This window comes from Megascapheus bottae, chromosome 1 (assembly GCF_031878675.1).
Source record: "Megascapheus bottae isolate mThoBot1 chromosome 1, mThoBot2.hap1, whole genome shotgun sequence".
Classification (NCBI taxonomy): Eukaryota; Metazoa; Chordata; class Mammalia; order Rodentia; family Geomyidae; genus Megascapheus; species Megascapheus bottae.
In genome coordinates, this window is record NC_143509.1 from 82491505 (window position 1) to 82516010 (window position 24506).

General features: G+C 34.7%; 1 protein-coding gene across 2 annotated transcripts in view; it reads left to right on the forward strand.

Moving 5' to 3' along the window:
* Nucleotides 1-24506, forward strand: part of Gbe1 (1,4-alpha-glucan branching enzyme 1) — a 210950-nt gene that overhangs the window by 65162 nt on the left and 121282 nt on the right. The window contains exon 3 of one of the 2 annotated variants that reach the window (XM_090347887.1): nucleotides 2024-2139. The exons of the other annotated variant lie outside the window; for it this stretch is intronic. Within the exon in view, the coding sequence (XP_090204013.1) occupies nucleotides 2024-2139 (116 nt within the window). The remainder of the gene's footprint in view (nucleotides 1-2023; nucleotides 2140-24506) is intronic. 2 annotated transcript variants of the gene reach the window in all.

The following is a 24506-nucleotide window of genomic DNA, read 5'->3' on the forward strand; positions in this document are numbered from 1 at the left end:
GTAGTTTCCTAGTACATTGTTTGGCTCTCTACTTAAAGACATTTCTTCAGTAAGCAAACAACAGTTTTTTTTTAACTTAAATTTTCATAAAATGTTTTTGTGTCTTCTCTGATTAAAAATGATTCTGATTAAATCTCAAGGTTGTAAACATTTTCCTGCTTTTTCTTCTTAAATACTGTATAGTTTTATTTGATATTTAAACTCATATTAATGCTTATGTTTAATGCTTAAATATTTAATAGGTATTTAAATGTTTTGGATAATGCTATGTATAGATTAATTTCATTTTAAAATAGTGATATCTTAGCACCACTTATTAAATAATGTAAGCTGAGTATTAATTCATCCAGTTTTTATGTGAAGTTTTTGTATCTGCAAATTGAACTACTGTGTAATATGACTCCCTTTGTGGATCTGTAGTATGGCTTTTTTTTTTACCTCATATAGTTATCTAACTTACTGTCAACCCTTTTTAAAATATATTTTTAGGGAGGGGGGAGGGTAATGGGTACCTAGACATGTGAAAGGGTATCAATGTATGTGAATTAATGCACCTTCTATCTGGCAAATATCATGTAACCCTTTTATTAATTACAATAAAATATATATATATATAATAAATATATTTTATTGTAATTAATACAAGGTTTATATTATATTCTCCAAATACAAGGTGCATTACTTAACAAACACTGTTACTCCTTCTCACATTTTTGTCCCCATTTCCCTCCCTCACCTCCTCCCTTCTTCTTGTTTTCCCCCCTTCCCTATCCTATTTCAAATAAACAAATAAACATATATACAATATATCAGATAACAAGGTAAGATGCTGTAACAATATGAGATAACCAAGGGGCAACAAAAGAGATGAGAAATAACATAGTACATTAAGAACAACAATCACACATTATATGGCTTTTATTTCTATATCCTGGAAGTCCTTTCATTTAGTTTCATCCTATATGTCCTTATGTATCTACGTTTTTCCCTATTGTAAACCTCTGCTTGGAGTGTCCAAGGTTAATACTAATTATGACAAATGAGGGAAAACATTGAGTCTATGTTCCTTTGACTCTGGCTTACTTCATTTAATATGATTTTTTCTGTCTTTCCATTTACTTACAAATGGGGTGATGTTGTTCTTTCTGACAGCAGCATAGAATTCCATTGTGCATAAATACCACATTTTGTTGATCCACTCATCAACTGATGGGCATTTGGGTTGGTTCCATATCTTTACTATGGTAAATAGTGCTGCAATGAACATTGTTGTGCTAGTGGATTTAGTATGTCCTTGTTTCTGGATGATTGGGTAAATGCCAAGTAGTGGAATTGCTGGTAACTTGCTGTCTTTCTTTAGGAATTCCTTCAGGTTTCAACTGAACTTCCCCCTCCTGCCTTACTCTCCCTCTCTCTCTTTGTTTTTGCTGATCTTGGGGCTTAAATTCTGCCTTGGTTACTATCCCTAAGCTTGTTTGGCTTAAGTCTAGCACCCTGCCACTTGAGCATCATTTCTGGCATTTTCTGTTTATGTTGTATTGAGGAATCGAATCCAGGGTCTCATGATAGGCAAGCACTCTATCATTAAGCTATATTCCGGTCCTTGAATGTTCTCATCTTATGCATATAATTACAGTTACTTTTTTTTTTTTAAGAAATCATGTTTTCTACCAAGGCATGTGTCTTACCAAATTTCCTAGAATGAATTTCATTTTGTTTGTATTATTGTTTTTGGTTGATAGTGTTTCTTTTAAAAGAGCCTGCATTGCATTGTATTTGTTGATACATGCATTAAAATTCATAGTGTGATTGAAAATATAGTCTGTACTTAATTTTAGGAAGTGAAAGGTAGGTCTTCAGATGACCTATAAACTTAGCTTTACTAAGTGGCAGTCAAAATTTATTAATATATTATAAAGCAATGTATTTTTAGGTAACTTGTTTTGGACAAGTAAGTAATATACTATACTTAAAATTTATTATTCAGTCAAGTTGTTGAAACTGATTTTTTATCTCTTTTTAGATGGTTGGAATCCATTTTCCTATCCATATAAAAAACTGGAATATGGAAAATGGGAACTGCATATTCCACCAAAGCAGAATAAATCTCCAGTGATACCTCATGGATCCAAATTAAAGGTATGTTTGTTTTTCCTGTTATTACTTGAACTTCTCTCATTTCCCTTTCTAAAGAATCCCAAATACTGAAATGCATTACCAGTCTGTATCAACAGTACACAACAATGTTTGGAGAAATCTACCAAATGTCTCAACAGAGTCATTTGAGAGGATTTTCAGTAATTTCATTAGTTTAGTCAGAAAGTTCAGTATAAAAATGAAACCTATCTCCTAATCACCAGATGTGAATAGTTCTTTTTTTTTAATCTGTAAGGACATTTTTGGTAAAATTAATGCTGCAGTAAGCCATGCAAATGTATAGGAGGGATACTATGTTGGAAGCTCATGAATTTGTGGGAAGGACATTTTCTGATTCTTTCCCTTTATGGTCTCTAATGTGGAGGTTCTTCTTCTGTCTCTCGTGGAAAGTGTACTTATATTAACCCATGGGTTTTCCTGTCTTAGTCTTGTTAATCATCCTTCATACTCGTACTGCTTTGAATATGTGATTCTGAATTCAATGTTTGTAGAGCATATATCCTGTCTTCTCTGAGGGGATGTTTGACAAACCCCATGTTTGGTTTATAGATTTAATATTTTGGATAAGAAACTATCGCATTTTTTTCATTTTCGCTTGGCTTAATCATGCTCATATAATTATGTGTTCTGTTTCTGCCTCTCTATATCCTTTTCTCTCCTGTTATTAATTATCATGATGGATTCAGTATCTTAATTATCTTTAGTGACATTATTAAAATAAAATACATAGAATATGTCTTCCATAAGTTTAACATTTTTAACAAATAAATTTTAAGTGTAAAAATTAATGAAGTATGTAGTTGCCACAAAAGCATGTTGGATAGAAGACATTTTTAACATGACATGGCAGCTTTTTTAAGCTTTAGTGAAATGGGGAAAAGTAAAAAGAAGGATTGAAAGTCAATATAAATAATCTCTTTTCTTTTTTTTTTTTTTTGCCAGTCCTGGGCTTGAGCTCAGGGCCTGAGCACTGTCCTTGGACTTTCTCAAGGCTAGAGCTCTACCACTTGAGCCTCAGCACCACTTTTTTCTATGTATGTGGTACCGAGGAATCGAACCCGGGTCTTCATGCATGCTAGGCAAGCACTTTAACCACTAGGCCAAACTCCCGGCCCATAATCTCTTTTCTTTATCTGTGTAAATTCTCTAGGAGCAAGGTCTTTACTTTTTTGTTGGTTCCTTGTCTATCTTCAATCTAGGAGTAGTGTAAAGCAGAAAAGATAGTCAATGAATATTTATTGAATGTTTAAGTATTCCTTCTCCCCTCCCCACTACCTTTTTTTTTTTTTTAAGAAAGTAGCTTGCCACATAACCAAAACTCATCAAGTAGCCCAAACTAGCCTTAGGCTTACAATACTTCTGCTTCTGTATTCTGACTGTTAAAATTATAAGCACCCACTAACCTACTTTATTTAGCCTCAGTTGTGGAGGAAAATATTTTTAATTTTTCTATAATTTATAGAGTATAATTTCATGAATATTGTGAGAAAAGTTTTTTCCTTCTGTTCATTTTTTTATTATTTTAAAAAGTGAAACTAACTTCCTACAAATGTTGCCGCTTTTTTTATTTAAATTTTTAAGTCCTACTACCTTATTTTTTAAGTTAAATACTAAATCAGTAAATTTCAATATATTTTTAAATTGTTTATTGTAATGTATAGAGGGGTTACAGTTACATTTTCCAGATCAATATATAAGTGGTAAACCCCAAATCGAAAACCTGAAATACTGAAACACTTGAGTGCTGTTGTACTTCTGTAACACCACAGTGGAAAATTCTTTTCCATGACATTGTATTTAATGCATAAAATTACTAAAAGCATTTTATAAATTTTCTTCAGGCTATGTGAATACAGTATACACAATTTTATATTTAGGTATCTCCTCCAAGTTGCCTCACTACATACAAGTAACACAAATCTAGAAAAAAAAATCTGAAATTTGAAATACTTTCTATTTTAAGCATTTAGAGAAGAATGATAACTATGTGTCAGGAATAAGTTATTATATATATATGTATATATATATATACTAGGAATTATGTTAACCATATCTTCTGCAATTGGTCTGAAAACAGTGATTTTTTTCTTACTATGGTATATATCATAGCATTACAAATATGTTCTTCAAGATCCATTGAGGTCACAAAGATAAACATGAAAATAAAGATTTGTGTCAGCAAGAAAAAAATTTCTTTTTTTATGCTGCATATTTTTATTTTAATCTAATGGTGGGTAATAATGGCTAGATGGGTAGGGAAAATAAGATACAGTCAAAAGGGTCTGAAGCAGAACCTGACTTTTCATTGTGTTTCTTTGAGTAATAGTTCATACTATGATTTAATGAATTAGAAAGTTACTTTATATTAAATCTCACTATATTTAATAGGTTTCATAAGTATCAATATTTTATAATCTCACAGTTGATTTTATATTTCTGCATATCAAGTGGTTTGAAAATATCCAATATCTGTTGTATAATCACATTTGATATAATACATTATTTATGTTGCAACATATTATTTTAATAAACATCCAACATCTTAGTTATTGGTAAAATAATAGAATAATTCCTACTGAAATTATGTAAAAATTCTCTGATTACCTCTAATAGTAAAGGAAGTTTTGTAACTAATAGTAAATGTAATATATAAGGTTCAAAACTTATATAAGGTTCAAAATCATTCATAATCATTCAAGTTAGATGATTTGATCTAAGAAATCTAGCTAACATTTATTAGAGTCAATCATGTAAAATTTACAAAAATATAGGTAAAAGAATACTTTTCGTGTGCAATAAATGAAAAACCAGTCTCTATGCAAAATATGAGCATAAATGATATTAATCATAGCAAATGTTTCAACAATAAACCTTAAATACTGAGTAAAAATAAATGAAAATATTTCGAATAGCAAGAGAAAATGAATGAATCAAAGACATGCCTTGTTCCTGGACAGGAAGACTTAATGTTATAAGGACAGTAGTTCTTTTTTTATATTATTTTATTTTTTTTATTGTCTGGGTAATGTAGAGAGGTTACAGTTACATTCACCAGATAGTAGGTGTATTACTTCTCACACAATGATACCCTTTCTCTTGTTTTTGTCCCCATTTCCCTCCCCCCACTCCATAGAAGCCAAACAATGGGCTGTCAAGAACCCAGAGCAGAGAGGCTGCTCCTCTAGTCCTCGTGAAGCAGGCCCACCCCTGTTGACAGCTCAGATTCATAAGCACTTGGAATTGTCTCATTTGAACTGGGTGAAATAAGAATGTATTTACATAACATGATTTTGAAATAAGATTAACAGTTCATAAATAATCTCAAAATATACCAATACCTCTTGCTGTTCCTTTTTTTTATTGTTGGGATAATATATGGAGGGGTTATAGTTGCACCTACTACCAGAAGAATGTAATACTTCTCACACACTGATACCCCTTCTTATGTTTTTGTCCCTGTCTCCCTATCCCCACCCCTTCTAATCATCTTGTTTTCCCCCACTTTCCTTTCCTATTTCAAATAAATAAACCTATATACATTATACCAGGTAACAAAGTCAGATATAGTAACCATATAAGGTTAACCATAAGGGCAACAAAAGAGAAGAGAAATGATACATTAAGAACAACAATCACACAAGTTAAAGCTCTTGTTTCCATATCCTAGAGTTCATTTCATTTAGTATCATCTTATATGACCTTATGTACTTGGGTTTTGAGTTTCTTGAATGGTCTAGGTCCTGTCTTTTAAAAAAAAGAAAAAGCAGTTTAAGAAAAAAAACTCATATTTCACAAATTCTTACTTATCACAGAGCAGTTCCTCTTTTCTTTAACAATAGCCTAGCCACTAGGCCAAAGCAGGAATGTTTAAGCCATATACTTAGATTAAAAAAAAAAAATGGCCAGGAGTTTTGTCTAGTGGCAGAGTGCTTGCCCAGCATGTTCAAAAATCTGGTTGGATTCCTTGGCACCTCATATGTAGAAAAAGCCAGAAGTGGTGCTCTGGCTCAGCTGCTAGAGCTCTAGGCTTGACAAAGCCCAAAGACAGTACCCAGGCCCTGAGTTCAAGTCCCAAGACTGGCAAAAAAAAATGGACACTTTTTGTTTTTTTGCAATAGTATGACCTCTTTCCTTTTACTTTTTTCTTTTGTTTTTGTGGGTTCTGGTGCTTATACACAGACCTGTGACCTGTCCTTGAACTCTTCCTACCCTTTCCCCTCCACCCCCAGGCCAGTACTCTTCTGAGTTTTCTGGTTGTTAATTCGAGATGAAAATCCCATAGACTTTTTTGTTCTGATTTGATCTGAACCATGAGCCTCACATCTCAGCCTCCTGGGTAGCTAGGATTACATTTGTGAGCCATCATTGCTTGGCAATAGTGTGATTTCTTTAAATGTATTTACTTACATTTTTTTTGCCAGTCCTGGGACTTGAACTCAGGACCTGAGCATCGTCTTTAGTTTTTTTCCTCATGGCTAGCACTCCTCCACTTGAGCCACAGTACAGTTTCTGGCTTTTTCTATGTATGGAGTACCAGGAATCGAACCAGGTCTTCTTGCATGTTAGGCAAGCACTCTACCACTAGGCCAAACTCCCAGCCCTCCTTAAATGTATTTTTACCTTAATGAAGTGATTTTTTTAATAAAGACTTTTAAATTGTCATATGAGTTTAAATCTGTTTATTAAATTGTCATATGAGTTTAAATCTGTGTAATAGCAAAGAATAAAATATCTGGTAAACAATTCCTCCTTTATTTTAAAAACATGGTGAAGATAATTAACTTTATCCTTAGTAGATGGCTTTATAAATTTCATGCATTAAGGAAAGCTTTAGAGGCTATTATGATTAATATAGCAATAAAATTAATTATGCAGCTATGGAAAGTGGCACCTCCTTCCTTGAAGTTGGGGGTAAATTCTCTATAAAACTCAACAATCTAAATTTTGGGCCTTTAAATTTTAAGTAGGCTCAACTTACTCTCTCTTGGTAATTAAAAATATTGATTTAACTTGAATGTCAGAATTTATTTCAGTTCACAAGGGATTGACTTTTATCACTGTGAAGATGTATCTTTTATATTTTGTAACATTAACAAAGAAGAACCAATTTCTACTATTGACTCTTTTCTTTATCGGTAAAACACATAAGCCTTTCAATCAAACAACTACTTACAATGGCACGAACTATTCTGTTTTTGAATTTTGAAATAAGCATTCAAGCAAGATGTTGAAGATTATAATATTATATTAAGATAAATATTCAAGATATAAAAATTATGAAACAGCATGAATATTTTCCTCAAGAATATTTTATATATATGTCTTAAAAATTCATATAAACATAGAGACACTAATTTATTGTGAAAGTCTACATTCAGGGCCAGGAGTTGGGTCGAGTGGTGGATTACTTGCCTAACATGCACAAAGACCTGGGTTAAATTGGAAAAAAATCACAGTAAGTGAAGTAACCATACCCAAAGGAACATAGGCTCAATGGTTTCCCTCATTGGCAATAACTGGTGCATATCTAGGACTCTCCCAGCAGAGCATTACAATATCTCAAAACCTACATACATAAGTTTATATAGGATGAGACTAAATGAAAGGAACTCTAAGACATGGAACAAGAGCTTTATCTTGTGTGATTGTTGTTGTTAATGTACTAAGTTATTTCTCTTCTCCTTTGTTCCCCTTTGGTTAATCTCGTCTTGTTACTATACCTGACTGTGTTACCTGGTATATTGTGTATATGTTTGACTATTTGAAGTAAGAAAGGGAAGGGGGGAAAACAAGATGATTGGGAAAGGGTGGGAGGAGGGAAATGGGGATACAACATGAGAAAGGATATCAATGTGTGAGAAGTAATGCACCTACTATCTGGCGAATGTAACTCCAATCCCTCTATACATTACAATAATTTTTTTAAAGCCGGAAGTGATGATGTTTCTCAAGTGGTAGAGCCCTAGTGTTGAGAAAGCCCCAGGACAGTGCTCAGGCCCCGAGTTCAAGCCCCAGTGCTGGCAAAAAAAGGGTCTTCATTCACTGTGTAAAAGTTTATAATTTTACTGTTATTCAAAAATCTTTATTATTTTATAGGTGTTTATCAGTTATTAAATGTGTAACTATACAAATTCTTGTTCTTAAACTATGATGCTTATATTGCATTATAATGCATATGCTCTCTCTCTCTCCCTTTCTCTCACATTCACACACACACACACACACACACACACAACACACACACACACACAGATATGTGTGGAGCAAAATATAGTGACCAGTTTATTCTCTCTTTGATGGTAACAGAGAAACTAACAACAGTGCAGTGACACTCAGACATGCATGGTAATATGTTTGGAGTTGATGAGAGAGACAGAGGGAAAGAAGGTATTTTAAGCTGATAGTGCTGCATGAGTAAAAATGTTTATTGATCATGGTCCCTCAGGAAGCAAATGGCATACTCAAAATAGGACAGCGTGAATAGGTATTATTTTCAAAAAGGCTATTTTCAAAGCTGAACATGCAGAGGAAACTACAAGAGAGTTCAAAGGAGGATACCGTTGGAAAAGCATCTAAGTATTAACCCTACTAGACCACAAGAAGGAAGGATCAATAACCAGAAGGCAAGAAGGAGTAGTGAACGGTCTGAGGATCTTTACACTTTGGTTGAGAGCTACCACAGTTAAGTCATGGCAAGTTTACAGGGAAGGAGTTGGAAATAAACACTTACCTGCAATCTCTCTCCTCTCTCTGACCTTTTATGGACATTAGCCATACCTAGTGGGAAAAGCCATATTTCCAGGAAATAGGTCTCACATAGGCTAACCTGCTGGAATGGTGATCCAAGTAAAATGTAGTTGAACCAAATTTGAAAGATTGGCTGGAGACAATCTTTGAAGAAATACTTTAACTAACATCTTTGTTTTATAAAGGAAAATAATTCTAATTAATACAAAAGTGTCTATTACATTTAGAATGGTCTTATTTTTTAGTTTTTAAGATATGTGGGTCCTTTAACATCCCTTTACCAGTTAGGAAAAATGCATGAGAAGAGAGGATTCATCATACCTGCCCTTTAATATTTCTGAAGTTTCCTGTGTGAATCCGCTCATAATAATTACTATAGAATGGATGACTTTAAAAATATATATTAGGTCCTTCTTTGTCACCTTGCACTAGAATTAACTCCAAATGGATCAAAGACCTGGAGGTAAAAGCTGACACACTGAAAACTTTACAGGAAGGAATAGGAGATACACTAGGCCTCCTTGGCACAGGTCGAAACTTTCTTAATAAGGACCAAGAATCACAACAAATCAGAGAAAGGCTGGATAAGTGGGACTGCATTAAACTGCAGAGCTTTTGTATGGCAAAGGACATAGCTAGTAAACTAATCAGGAAGCCTACAGAGTGGGAGAAGATCTTCACCAACCAAACAACGGACAAAGGCCTCATATCTAAAATATATCAACAGCTCAAAAAATTGAATCACTCCAAAACTAACCTCCAAAGTAACAACCATCCCATTAAAAAATGGGCCAAAGACTTAAAGAGAGTCTTCTCTGAAGAAGAAACAAAGATGGCCTATAGACACATGAAGAAATGCTCAACATCTCTGGTCATAAAAGAAATGCAAATCAAAACAACTCTAAGATTCCACCTCACTCCAGTTAGAATGGCCAGGATCAGGAAAACGAATGACAACAGATGCTGGAAGGGATGTGGCCAGGAGGGATCACTACTACACTGTTGGTGGGAGTGTAAACTCGTTCAACCACTATGGAAAGCAGTGTGGCAGTGCCTTAAAAGGCTAAACATAGAACTCCCCTATAACCCAGCAATTCCACTACTTGGCATTTACCCAACCATCCAGAAACAAGGACATACTAAACCCACTAGCACAACAATGTTCATTGCAGCACTATTCACCATAGCAAAGATATGGAACCAACCTAGATGTCCCTCAGTTGATGAGTGGATCAACAAGATGTGGTATTTGTACACAATGGAATTCTATGCTGCTGTCAGAAAGAATGACATCGACCCATTTGTTAGGAAATGGAAAGACTTAGAAAAAAATCATATTAAGTGAAGTAAGCCAGACTCAAAGGAACTTAGGCTCAGTGGTTTCCCTCATTCGTCATAATCAGTAGAAACCTAGGGCTCTACTAGCAGAGATTTGCAATAGAGCAAAATCTTGATACATAAGGCCATATAATGTGAAGCTAATTGAAAGGATCTCCAGGATATTGAAACAAAAGCCATATAATTAATGATTGTTGTCCTTAATGTACTATGTTGTCTCTCATCTCCTTTGCTGTCCCTTGGTTGTCTCATATTGGTATAGTATCTCACTTTGTTATCTGATATATTGAATTTATTTGTATTTGGATATTTGAAATTTGATAGGGAAGGGGGGAAAACCAAGACGGGTGGGGGGTGTGGGGGGGGGAGGGAAATGGGTACCAAGACATGTGAAAGGGTATCAATGTATGTGAATTAATGCACCTTCTATCTGGCAAATATCATGTAACCCTTTTACTAATTACAATAAAAAAATTAAAAAAACATATTAGGGGCCAGGAGTTTGGCCAAGTGATAGAATGCTTGCCTAGCATGCATGAAGACCCTGGTTTAATTCCTTGGTATCACATACATAGAAAAAAGCTGGAAATGGTGCTGTGGCTCCAGTGGTAGAGCTCTAGATTGAGAAAGCCCAAGGACAGTGCTCAGATTCTGAGTTCAAGCCCCAGGATTGTTAAAAAAAAACAAAACCAAAAAACAAAAAACCAAAAACAGAACCATACATATTGATCTATTTTTTTTCACGGCTTTTGGAGGCTAGATTTCCTAGATGCCAAGTTCACTTGTATTCCACGGTTCTCTTCCTGGCTTTTAGAATGTGGTATTCTCTGCCATCAAATGGCAGATTTTTTTTTTTAAAGAAGGAAAAATAAAAGGAGAGGGAGGGTGAGAATACAAGCAATTATGTGCAATTATGTACATTTTCTAGCCTGGCAAAATGTGAGACCATCTCACAAATAATCATTGGCTCTATTAGAGTTCCACTTTTCAGTAAGACATATTTTTTGTATTTCATGTGATCTTAGCTCATCGGTTGTGCTTACTATTTCATTACATTCTCAGTGTATAGTGATTGTAATATTTTGATCAAACTGATTATTTCTTATCATATTTTTACAATATTATATGTGACAAAGATTTTTGTCTCTGTGACCTACAGAAAATGTTTTTCAAATATCATTTGTTACCTAGTTCAAATTAATTAATCTTGTACACTGTGAAACATCTAATTTGTGAGAAAATGCATAGGTAGAATTAGATATACTTTCCCTTTCCAGAGAGATGATGATTCTTCGAGTTTCCAAAATATAATATGAATGCTAATGAACTTAAATTAAAAAAGCAGGAAACTATCTCCCTTCTGTAGAATAAAATAAAAGCTTTTTAATTGATTCACTTTTCTTCCCCCCCCATTTATTTATCTCCTGAATCTCACTAGAAGGTTGATAGGAAACACAAAATAAACGTGTTAATTTAGAGCAGTACGTTTGCCAGTCTGTGGAGTAAGTCTTTGCCTGGCAAGAAGTGTGAGCAAGTGAAAGTGTTCCTTTTATTTTGAGCTCATTGTACATTAAAGTTGTAAATGAACCTTTTCTTCTCCTTTTTATACATCTTATTTTAACAAGTGTTTAATTTTATGATTTGTGCACGAATCATGGAACTGTATGTCCTGGACATGGGTAAAGAAAATGAAATTCTAAAAGGCTTGTTGTAAGCACCAAGAAAGTTTCCCATAAACACACTAAGTTTTTGAGCATTCTGGGGAAATACCGTAGATTTCTTTTGGTGGTGGAAGGGGGTTGCTATAAAATTAGAATTAACTAAATGGATAGAGTAACTTTCTTTGGTCAATGGTGGGACTTGAACTCTGGGCCTGGGTTCTTTCCCTGAGCTATTCAGCTAAAGGCTAGCCCTCTACCACTTGAGCTACAGCCCCACTTTTGGTTTTCTGGTGGTTAGTTGGAGATAAGAGTCTCAGTGACTTTTCGTTCTTGGGCTGGCTTTGAACCACAGTCCTCAGATCTCAGCCTCCGGAGTAGCTAGGATTACAGGCACCGGTCACTGGAGCCTGGCTTCAAACAACTCTTTTAAAGAAGTATGAACTAATCTTGTGAATTACATATTTCTTGGCTTGCTAAACAAAATTCTGTATGTCCTAGATTCTGCATTCCTCCTCTGTCTTTTAATGTAATTTAATTTTCAATTTTTCTACTGTCTACCTTGGATTATTTGTGGTTTTTGTCTTTAGTTGTGGTTTAGCCAATGTTGAATCTGTTTTACTTTGCATGACTATTCTTTATTTTGGTAATGTAATAGATTCTCCATGGTTGATACAGGTCCACATCTCAGTTATTTTTAGTGAGGTTTTTTTTTTTTTTCCCCTATAGCCTTAAACTTCACTTTACCCTTACTATTTATTTTATTCCCTGCTAACTTTTTTTCTCTTTGGCTATGACCAATATAAATAGATGTAGTATGTTTTGTGTGTGTGTGTGTGTGTGTGTGTGTGTGTGTGTGTGTGTGTGCAAGCGCACATGTGTGGGTGTGTATTTTTTCAGTGTGTAACTGATCAGTTAGCTCCAGTTTTTAGACTAGGAGCTTTTTGAGGGTAGAGTGGTATATTTGATAATTTTTTGTGTTCCTGGAAGTGTGTAATGCCTGGTTGATGGGAGCTACTCCATTTTTGTTGTTCATGAGAGTGAAAAAGACTATGACCTTAGGAAAAGGCACTTTGCTACAAGATATATTCTTGCACATGTATATTATGAAGAAAGCAGAAGAAATTTATAAATCCTATTGTGATGGCAATACCTGGAGACAATTTCTTTAGGAACTTAATCTCTTAAATAGCATTAGTAGTTAATAGAATTGTTGTTTGATTTAATGGAATTGTTATGTTAAAATCAGGGTAATGAAAAAATTCCCAATGGGCATAATTGGTTTGAAAATCATACTGATTTGCTTTAATCTTCAGCATTTGATATATTTGTTACATAAGGATCCTTTTAAGTCATTATTTAACCAAAAAATGTTATTGTACAACTGAGAGCCTTGCAAGAGTGAGTTTAGAACTTTAATCTCACTGTTTTAAACTTTATTCTATAGTATACTTTGTTGTTATCTTGAAGATTTGTGACACTTATAGTAATCTCATGGGTCATTCTTTTCTCATCTTTCAAAACCTTAAGTAGTAAGTAAATAGAATTTATGATTGGAGCAATCATTGTACTTTGAGTACCATACTATTATCTTGTCTACTTATCTTTTCTTCTCATTTTATTTTTAAGTATCATATTATAGGGCTTTTTATCATCCTTTTTCAGTAGTGGGAACATAGAAAATTAAGTGTGTACACATTTGTGAGTAGCAGTTTTAATTTGATCTGTTTATTCCAAATAGCAATCCAAGTTATTTTTTAATATTTCCATCAATCATTTGATCATAGAGTCTATGATTCCTAGTTGCTTTACGTGATACCTCAGACCCCATTATTTAGAAGATCACAGAATATATTTATTGTTGATGTGCCTGATCTCAGAATATTTAATCATTCTTGCTTCTACCTTGAGAAATTATCTGATTAATAGATGATGTCTCTCATCTAAAATTAATACCTAAATGTTAATTTTCTGTAAGTAAAGCATAATTTGAGTCTCCTTTTTGCATTTGACTTTGAAAACTTTTGCAAGAGTGTTCATTATGACAAATTTAAATAGAATGTTGGAATGTACCATGTCTACTTTTAGGTAGAATACAGTAAGTCATAGAGAGAAATTTTTTCTTTTGTCTCTTTTAATCATATAGATCAATTCTTATAGGTTGTTTATGTTAAAATGGATTTTTGTGCATTTGAGTTTCTTGTGACAAGGCTGAGAATGAAAAGCAACTTGTATTATGAAGCTTCACTTCCACTTTTCATTTCAATCTAAAGCCTTCAGAGTAGGGACCTGTTAACGACATGTCAACAGCAGTATAAGGCTTGCTTTCTGAAGTCTTTATGAGTTAATAGCTTGTAGTTAGCTTTCTTTGAAAGCTAGTTTATAATTGAGTATAGGTAGGTGAAAATCAGGAACAAAGGAAACTCAATTTTATCTCTAATTTAAGCTTGTTTTAATAGATGATTTCTGTGCATCACAGTAGCATTCCTAACATGTCTGTGGTGGATAAATTAATCACCTACCAGGAAGTGAACACATATCATGCATTTTTCTAAAAAGGTTACTTTCAGAGACAAGCATAAGGAAAGAATCCTCACAATGTTGATGCTTTACTTCTATGTAGTTCATTTTTCTTTCCCTTCTTTAAGTCATTCAGTTTGTAAAATCATTCTTTCATAATTACAAATGTAATTTGGCCAATTAGAGTTTACTCTCTAAACTAGGGTATAATTTTGTTTATTGTAAATATGATTTTCGTGCCCTTTCAAACTCTTGGTTTCTTCTTCTTTTTTTAACCTTTATTTTTTTTTAACCAGAGAATGCTTACCAACCCTGTTTATACATACCCGGTACTTAGGGCTCATAGCCATTCATTTTAGTATATTTACTATTAAAGAAGAGACTTGGAAACACAGGCAGATTAAATAACTTGTCACACTGTTCACAGTTTTTGAAGCCTTGGTCTGAGAAGTTGTTATTTTCTTTCCTGTTCTGGTGTAGTTTATTCCTTAATATTAATTATAGTTCCTTAGACCTCTTGGCAAATTATTTGCTTTCCAAAACTGTTCAAAATATTATAAAGCAAGATAAAGTAAATCTACCAACTTAACTATATTCACTGTAGTACTATTTGCCATAGTCAAGATATGTCATCAGCCCAATGGATGAATGGATTAAGAAAATGTAGTATGTATATACACAGTAGAATTTTACTCATCCACTAGAACGAATGCTACTGTAACGTGCGGAAAGACTTGACAAAATGTTGAGTGAAGCAAATCAGGACGAGAGAGATAAAGGATGCACATTTTTCCTATATGTGGAAATAAAATAAGTGTATTTAGTGGTATGCAAGTATATACTAGTGTATTTACTGAAACATGGTAGACTCAAAGAAGAACTCAAATCCTGTAGTTCCTAAGAAAGCAAACTAAAAGCTTGAAAATAAAGATGATAAAAATGTGAGAGACACAGAGAGATAGAGAGACAGAGAGAGAGAGAGAGGGGGAGAGATAATATGCAAATAATAGATATTGGAGAAATAAAACAAATGTCTTGATATTTTCAAAGAGACAAGAAATATAGCTCTAATGCTGTGTGTGTGGCTCATGCCTGTAATCCTAGCTACTCAGGAGGCCGAGGTCTGAGGATCTTGGTTCAATGCCAGCCTGTGCACTTATCTCCAGTTAACTTCCAGGAAACAAGAAGTGGTGCTGTGGCTGAAGGGGTATGGCTGTAGCCTTCAGCTGAAGAGCTCAGGGGGACAGCTCCCAGGCCCAGAGTTCAAGTGCCATAACCAACAAAAGAAAGAAAGAAAGAAAGAAAGAAAGAAAGAAAGAAAGAAAGAAAGAAAGAAAGAAAGCCCTAAGAATTTTAAAAAAGACAGAGAACAGTAGATGAGAGGTATTAGAAGGATTTTGTTTGAAATTAGAAATATAAAAAAGAGATTTTAAAATTAAAAATACAATTCAGATGATAAATTTACTGAAATAAACAGGGAATTAGAATTGAGGATCAATTCTAAATTGAGCATAGACAAGAAAGCGTATGAAAGCCTTATCTCCAGTTAGCCAAAAGAAAGCTGGAATTGGAGACATGGCTAAAGTGGTAGAGTGCCATCCTTGATGAAAGAAAGTTAAGGGACAGTGCCCAGAAACTGAGTTCAAGCACAGACACAGACCATATCAAAGGAAGTTCCAGAGGTCTAATATTTACAGCCTTATCTCCCCTGCTTCCACTTAATTAATAAGTGGAGTTTTCAAAAATACCAGTCAAGAAATAATATCTCATCTGTCTATCATAGTATCAAATACTTGCTTTCCAGGGAATATACATGCAGAATTCTTGTCTAATGTTTTTAGGAGGACTTGGATGGCAAGACTTTAAATTCTGTCATAGTATTCTTCTCCATAGCGATACTGAGTCCTTGAGTGCATCCATAGCCTCCTAGCTACCCTTCATTATAATCCCGTCTGTTTCTCTTCTTTCTCTTCCACTGTTCCAAGTCAGTGAATTCCAATGCCACCACCATAACCACCATCACCGTCAAAAAAAAAAATAGTGGGAAATGTAGAAAGGAAAAGAAAGGAAAAGAATAGAAGGCAATATATTTACTGATTTAAAAGATCTTGAGTAGATACATTGAGCCCTTCCCAAGTGATATCACTGTGGAATCTCAAATCTTGTAAGCTAATAAAGCATCTAATAGTTTAAAAATTGCTTATAATTTGATTTCTCTTTTTGTTTGTTTGGTTATAGTTTTGTCTTGTTTCCTTCCCTTCCTGGGGATTGAACTCAGGATTTGAACATGGTAAGCAAACTGTGTTATACTGAGGTACATACCTAGATTGGAAACTACATTTGAAAACTTTACCAAGGACAAACTTTGGCTAAATAAATTAATAGTTAAGAGATATAATACATTTTGTTTTCTGTGGACAAGTGGCAATGAGAGGTTATGAGAATAGTAAAGAGTAATCTATTAATCATTTGTTATAATACTTAGTTAAAAAATAAAGCAGTTGTGGGGCTGGGAGTTTGGCCTAATGGTAGAGTGCTTGCCTAGCATGCACGAAGACCTGGGTTCAATTCCTCGGTACCACATACATAGAAAAAAGCCAGAAGTGGTGCTAATGCTCAAGTGGTAGAGCTCTAGCCTTGAGAAAGTCCAAGGATAGTGCTCAGGCCCTGAGCTCAAGTCCAGGACTGGCAAAAAAAAAAAAAGAAAAAAAAAAAGGAAGCTGAACGTGAGGATATAGTTCGAATAACTTCTCTCTCTTTTTCCATATATGTATATGTATACATATATATTACATTCATACACACATACATGAATACATTCAAAGACAGGTTCTAACTTCATAAGACAGAATATTAAAAGCAATGAACTTCTCTAGTTTTAAAATCTCTTCTTGGCCTTAAAGGCAATGTGAAAGTGTGTCTATGTGTTTTCTATGTAGCTGTATATTGCTCATATTAGCTGAGCAGTAACTTGGGAGAACTTCTCAAAAGGCTTGGTTACAAGTGATGTAATTTCTCACAAATTAAAAGAGAAATTAAAGAGAAGGGAGAGAATGCATTCATATTCAATGCATATCCTTTGTAATTAAGAAAACTGAGAGAGATTGGGAGGAATGGGGAAAATGATGGAAAGGGTGACATCTCTCAAGATGCATTGTACTTATAAACTGATTTGTTAAATGATAACTCCTTTATACAACTACATAAAGATTTACAAAAAAAAAAAACTTAATAGAAGAGTTTGGTTTCAGAAAGAGAGATCCTTGGGTCTGTTGGGTCAAGGTCACATTAAAATGTCCTTTAACCTCGTTCCTCTCACTGTTGGCGTAAAGGAAGGCAGTTGATTTTTGAGGGTTAATTTTATATCCTGCTACTCTTCCAAAGTTTTGAATCAGCTCAAGGAACTTGGGGGTAGAGTCTATAGGATTCTTTAAATACAGAATCATGTCATCTGCAAAGAGGGGTAGTTTTACTTCCTCTTTCCCTACTTGGACCCCCTTTATACTTGCTTCTTGCCTTATTGCACTGGCTAGGAATTCTAATACTATGTTAAAGAGTAATGGAGAGAGTGGGCATCCTTGTGTCGTTCCTGATTTTACGGGGAATGGCTTTAGATTTTCACCATTAAGTATAATACTAGCAGTGGGTTTCTCATACACAGCCTTTATTATATTGAGGAATGTTCCATGGATTCCTAGTTTCTCCAGAGCTTTTAACATGAAGGGGTGTTGGATCTTGTCAAATGCCTTTTCCGCATCTATTGACACAATCATGTGATTTTTGTCCTTGCTCCTGTTGATGTGTTGAATTATATTAATTGATTTGTGTATGTTGAACCAGCTTTGCCTCCCTGTGATGAATCCAGTTTGATCATAGTGTATAATTTTTTTGATGTGTTGTTGTAGACGGTTGGCCAGTATTTTGTTGAGAAGTTCTGCATCGATGTTCATCAAAGAAATAGGTTTATAGTTCTCTTTCTTTGATGAATCTCTGTCTGGTTTGGGGATGAGGGTTATACTGGCTTCATAGAATGAGTTTGGTAAAGAACCTTCATTTTCAATTTTGTTGAAGAGCTTGAGGAGTATTGGTGTGAGCTCTGCTTTGAAGACCTTATAGAATTCAGCTGTGAATCCATCTGGCCCTGGGCTTTTCTTAGGTGGAAGTTCTCTAATTGCCATTTCTATTTCAGAGCTTGAAATAGGCCTGTTGAGTTGGTTTAGTTCTTCTTGGTTCAGTGTGGGTATGTTAATATTGGCTAGGAATTCATCCATTTCTTCTAGATTCTCAAATTTGTTGGCATAAAGGTTTGAGAAGTATTCCCTCATGATATTCTGGATCTTGGTAATTTCTGTTGTGATATTACCATTTTCATCTGCGATTTTGTTTATTTCGATATGCTCTCTTCTTTTTTTGGTAAGATTTGCTAAGGGCTTGTCAATTTTGTTAATTCTTTCAAAGAACCAACTCCTTGTTTTGTTGATTCTTTCTATAGTTTTTTGGATTCCAAATCATTTAATTCTGCTTTGATTTTAATTAATTTGCTTTCTTCTACTGGGATTAGGGTTGTTTTGTTGCTCTTTTTCCAGGAGCTTAAGGTGAGACATTAACTTGTTGGTTTGCGATTTTTCCAACTTGTTGTTGTAGGCACTCAGCGCTATAAATTTTCCTCTGAGTACTGCCTTTGCTGTGTCCCAAAGGGGTTGGTATTTTGTGTGCTCCTTACTGTTAAATTTCATAAACTGTTGGATTTCTGTTCTGATCTCTTCGATGACCCATTGGTGATTCAACAATGTGTTGTTCAGTCTCCATGAGTTACAGGGTTTTCCTTGGTGGAGATGTGTCTTCAGTTCCAATTTGTTGTCTTTGTGGTCTGAGAGTGTGCATGGAATAATTTCAGCGTTTCTGAATCTGACCAGGTTTGTTTTATGGCCTAAGGTGTGATGTATTTTGGAAAATGTTCCATGTGCTGCTGAGAAAAATGTATATTATGTTGTTGCTGGGTGGAATATTATGCAGATGTCTGTTAGATCTAGTTGATCTATATAGTTGTTCAGTTCTAAGGTTTCTCTGTTGAGTTTTTGCCTTGTTGATCTGTCCATAGGTGAGAATGCTGTGTTAAAGTCACCAACAATCACTGTATTTCGATCTGTATATGGTTTCAGTGTAAGTAACGTTTGCTTGATGAAGTTCGGATGGGTGTGTAAATATTTAGGATCGTTATGTCTTCCTGGAGGAAAGATCCCTTTCATAGTATGTAGTAACCTTCTTTGTCTTTTCTTACTAATTTTAGTTTGAAGTCTATTTTATCTGATATGAGGATGGCAACTCCAGCCTGTTTATGGGGGCCGTTAGCTTGATAGAGTTTATTCCAACCTCTCACTTTCAAAAGATGATTGTTTTTTTGGGTAAGATGTGTCTCTTGAAGACAGCAGAACGATGGCTCTTGCTTTTTGATCCAACTAGACAGCCTATGCCGTTTAATTGGAGAGTTAAGTCCATTGATATTGAGAGTTAGGATTGAGAAATATTTATTAGTTCATACCATTTTTAGAAGCTTTTTTATTATGGCCTGTGTCTTGACAGTTCTCATGATCCTTAGATGGTATGCTGTTTAGGTGCCATTTCTTTCACTATGTTGCATTTATTTTGGTTTTCTATGTATAGAACATTTTTGAGAATTCTCTGTGGTGTTGGTTTTGTTGCGACATATTGTTGCAGCTTTTCCCTGGAATGGAATGTTTTATTGTTCCCTCAGTTATGAATGAGAGCTTAGCTGGGTACAGTATTCTTGGTTGGTAGTTATCTGACTTAAGGGCATGACATAGATGCTTCCAGTCACTTCTTGCTTGCATGGTCTCTGCTGAGAAATCTGGGGTTATTCTGATTGGTTTTCCTTTATAGATTAGTGAACCCATTTCCCTGGCTGCGTTTAGGATCCTTTTTTTGGTTTCTATTGATCCAGTTCGGATTACGATGTGGCGGTGGGATGTTCTTTTCTGGTCAGGTCTGTTTGGGGTTCTAAAAGCTTCTTGTATCTGGATGGGCCTGCCCTTCTGGATTTTTGGGAAATTCTCTGAGATGATTCCCTGAAGTATTTTTCCCTTACCATTGACCTCTTTCTCCACGCCCTCCTCAATACCAATTAGCCTTAAATTAGGCTTCCTAATTGTATCTTGATTGGAAGAATCAATATTGTGAAAATGACAATCTTGCCAAGGGCTATCTACAAATTCAATGCAATACCCATCAATATCCCAATGGCTTCTTTAAAGAAATAGAAGAGGCAATTCAAAATTTCATATGGAATAATAAAAGACCCCGTATAGCAAAAACACTTCTTAGCAGAAAGAACAGCACTGGAGGAATTTCATTTCCAAACTTTACACTCTATTACAGGGCTATAATTATCAAAACAGCTTGGTACTGGCACAAGAACAGGCCTGAAGACCAATGGAATAGAACTGAGGACCCAGATATTAAACCACAGACCTATGGCCACCTAATCTTTGACAAGGGAGCCAAAAAAATAGAATGGAAGAAAAACAGCCACTTCAACAAGTTGCACTGGCAGAACTGGATAAGCAACTGCAGAAAATTAAAGTTGGATCCTTCTTTGTCACCCTGCACTAGAATTAACTCCAAATGGATCAAAGACCTGGAGGTAAAAGCTGACACACTGAAAACTTTACAAGAAGGAATAGGATATACACTAGGCCTCCTTGGCACAGGTCGAAACTTTCTTAATAAGGACCAAGAATCACAACAAATCAGAGAAAGGCTGGATAAGTGGGACTGCATTAAACTGCAGAGCTTTTGTATGGCAAAGGACATAGCTACTAAACTAATCAGGAAGCCTACAGAGTGGGAGAAGGTCTTCACCAACCAAACAATGGACAAAGGCCTCATATCTAAAATATATCAACAATTCAAAAAATTGTATCACTCCAAAACTAAAAGTAACAACCATCTCATTAAAAAATGGGCCAAAGATTTAAAGAGAGTCTTCTCTGAAGAAGAAACAAAAATGGCCTATAGACACATGAAGAAATGCTCAACATCTCTGGTCATAAAAGAAATGCAAATCAAAACAACCCTAAGATTCCACCTCACTCCAGTTAGAATGACCAGGATCAGGAAAACGAATAATAACAGATGCTGGAGGGGATGTGGCCAGGAGGGATCACTACTACACTGTTGGTGGGAGTGCAAACTCGTTCAACTACTATGGAAAGCAGTATGGCAGTGCCTCAAAAGGCTGAACATAGAGCTCCCCTATGACCCAGCAATTCTACTATTTGGCATTTACCCAACCATCCAAAATCTAGGGCATACTAAATCCACTAGCACAACAATGTTCATTGCAGCATTATTCACCATAGCAAAGATATGGAACCAATCTAGATGTCCCTCAGCTGATGAGTGGATCAACAAGATGTGGTATTTGTACACAATGGAAGTTTATGCTGCTGTCAGAAAAAATGGCATTGCCTCATTTGTTAGGAAATGGAAATACTTAGAAAAAATCCTATTAAGTGAAGTAAGCCAGACTCAAAGGAACTTAGGCTCAATGGTTTCCGTCATTTGTCATAATCAGTAGAAACCTTGGGCTCTACTAGCAGAAATCTGCAATAGAGCAAAACCTTGATATATAAGGCCATATAGTATGAAGCTAATTGAAAGGACCTCCAGGATACTGAAACAAAAGCCATATAAGGAATGACTGTTGTCCTTAATGTACTATGTTATCTTTCATCTCCTTTGCTGTCTCTTGTGTGTCTCATATTGTTACACTATCTCACTTTATTATCTGATATATTGAATTTATTTGTATTTGGTTATTTGAAATTTGATAGGGAAGGGGGGAAAACCAAGACGGGGGGTGGGTGGTGGGTGAGGGGGAGGGTAATGGGTACCAAGACATATGAAAGGGTATCAATGTATGTGAATTAATGCATCTTCTGTTTGGCAAATATCATGTAACCCTTTTATTAATTACAATAAAAAATTATAAAAATATGTCCTTTAACAAATTCATTGTTGTCATTTCAGAATCAAAGAAAAGGGACTAAACTATTAACAAAACAATGTTGAGAATAGAGACTGAATAAAACTGGTATGGCTAGACTGAAAGTAGTATCAGAGACTTTACTTGATTGGTGTAAGAATATGCTTGATTGTCATTTATTGCTCCTAATAAGTGAGTAATAGTACAATTCTTTGTTAAAAACCAAAACAGTATTATATATGGCTAAATTCTCTGACATAAGAGCTCTTGTCATTATTTGCTTTGCAGAAAAATTGGGTCAACTAATTTTAGATTAGGCTATGAGAGTTCAGTTTCTTGCAGATTTTGCATGTGAGTTCTACTTCCTATCAACTTCTCTGGTCATCTGTGTGAGAAACAATACTCATGATCTTCTTGTGTATGTTTCCTGTATAAACATGAAAAGAAGGAAATGTTAAGACATCCTCATTTATGGTTGCAGTTACAACTAGCATTTTCATATATCTCTTTTAGGCTGTATTTTGGTTGCATTAGCCAATAGTGCAGTGAGAATTGGCAAATAATAGTCTAGCTTAGGTACTGTTTGTTCAGTTAAAATTAAATGTGTTCTGTTTTACTTAAAAATATTGGAGGATTGATATTGAAGAACAATTCATTTATTGTGCTAGATATTTAAGATAAGCTTTTTTTTTTTTTTTGCCAGTCCTGGGGCTTGAACTCAGGGCCTGGGCACTGTCCTTGGACATTTTTGCTCAAGGCTAGCACCTTGCCACTTGAGCCACAGCACCACTTCTGGCTTTTTCTCAGTATGTGGTACCAAGCAATTGAACCCAGGGCTTCATGCATGCTAGGTGAGCACCCTACCACTAGGCTATACTCCCAGCCCAAGAGAAGCTTTTTTTTTTTTTTAAGGAACTAGAACTGACCTAGTTCTAGATACCTTGGATTTTTATTTATGCTTCTCAGATCAACTGCATTTTATTTGTTATTATGCTATAAAATTTATTGTCCAAATATTCTTGTGAATAAGTTCATTCAAATTTAGAAAGTGTGATTTTGTGTTTATAATATAAAAGTTCAAGATGAGTCTTATTAATCTAAAACACATTATGTTCAAAGAGATAGTTTAATACATGCATATTGCAATATAAAACTTATAATTCTAATTCTACAGTGTAGATTGTTAGAAACTAACAAACAGAAGGAAAGTGAAATTCTAAAACAATTAAGCTTACTACTTAAAAAAAATCTTAGTGTGTTATATATGTGAATTTTTCTGTTGACAGCACTTTCTATATTTAATCAGAATATGATTTTAATAAAAGCAATGTATATAAATAGCACTGTGGGATATGAAATAGTGCACTGTGCAGTTATATGCAACTGACAGCAACCAGGTTGTAAGTTGGTTTCCTAAAAATAGCATAAAGAACAATGTAAACTATTTGCCTCTAAACAAGAATTGAGTATATTTTTTATGACAGTTAAAGTTTGAATTAAGATTCTAGAGATGTATTCTCATTTTTAAATTCAGGAAAAGAAGTAATGGCCCTAATCATTTTTTTTTAAATTCTGGTTGTGACCATTTTTTCTTAAACAGCTTAATAATTCAGATTTTCTGTTTTCTCCTCCTCCTTTTTATTGTTGGAATAATGTATAGAGGAGTTTATCATGTAGTAGGTGCAATTATTTCTCACATATTCATACCCCTTCTCATGTTTTTGTCCAAGTTTCCCTCCCTTTACCCCCTCCCAATCATCTTGTCCCCCCCTTCCCTTCCCTATTGCAAATAAACAAATAAAGGTATATACAATATTTCAGGCAACAAAGTCAGATGTAGTAACCATATGAGATTAACCATAAGGACAAAAGAAAAAGAGAAGAGAAATGACATAGTGCAGTAAGAACAACAGTCACATAAGATGAAACTTGTTTCCATATCCCAGAGTTCATTTAGTCTCATTTTATATAACCTTATGTATCTAGGTTTTGCGCTATTGGAATCCTTTTCTAGAAGAGTCCTAAATGTGTACTAATTATTATAAATGAAGGAAACCATTGAGCCTGTGTTCCTTTGGGTC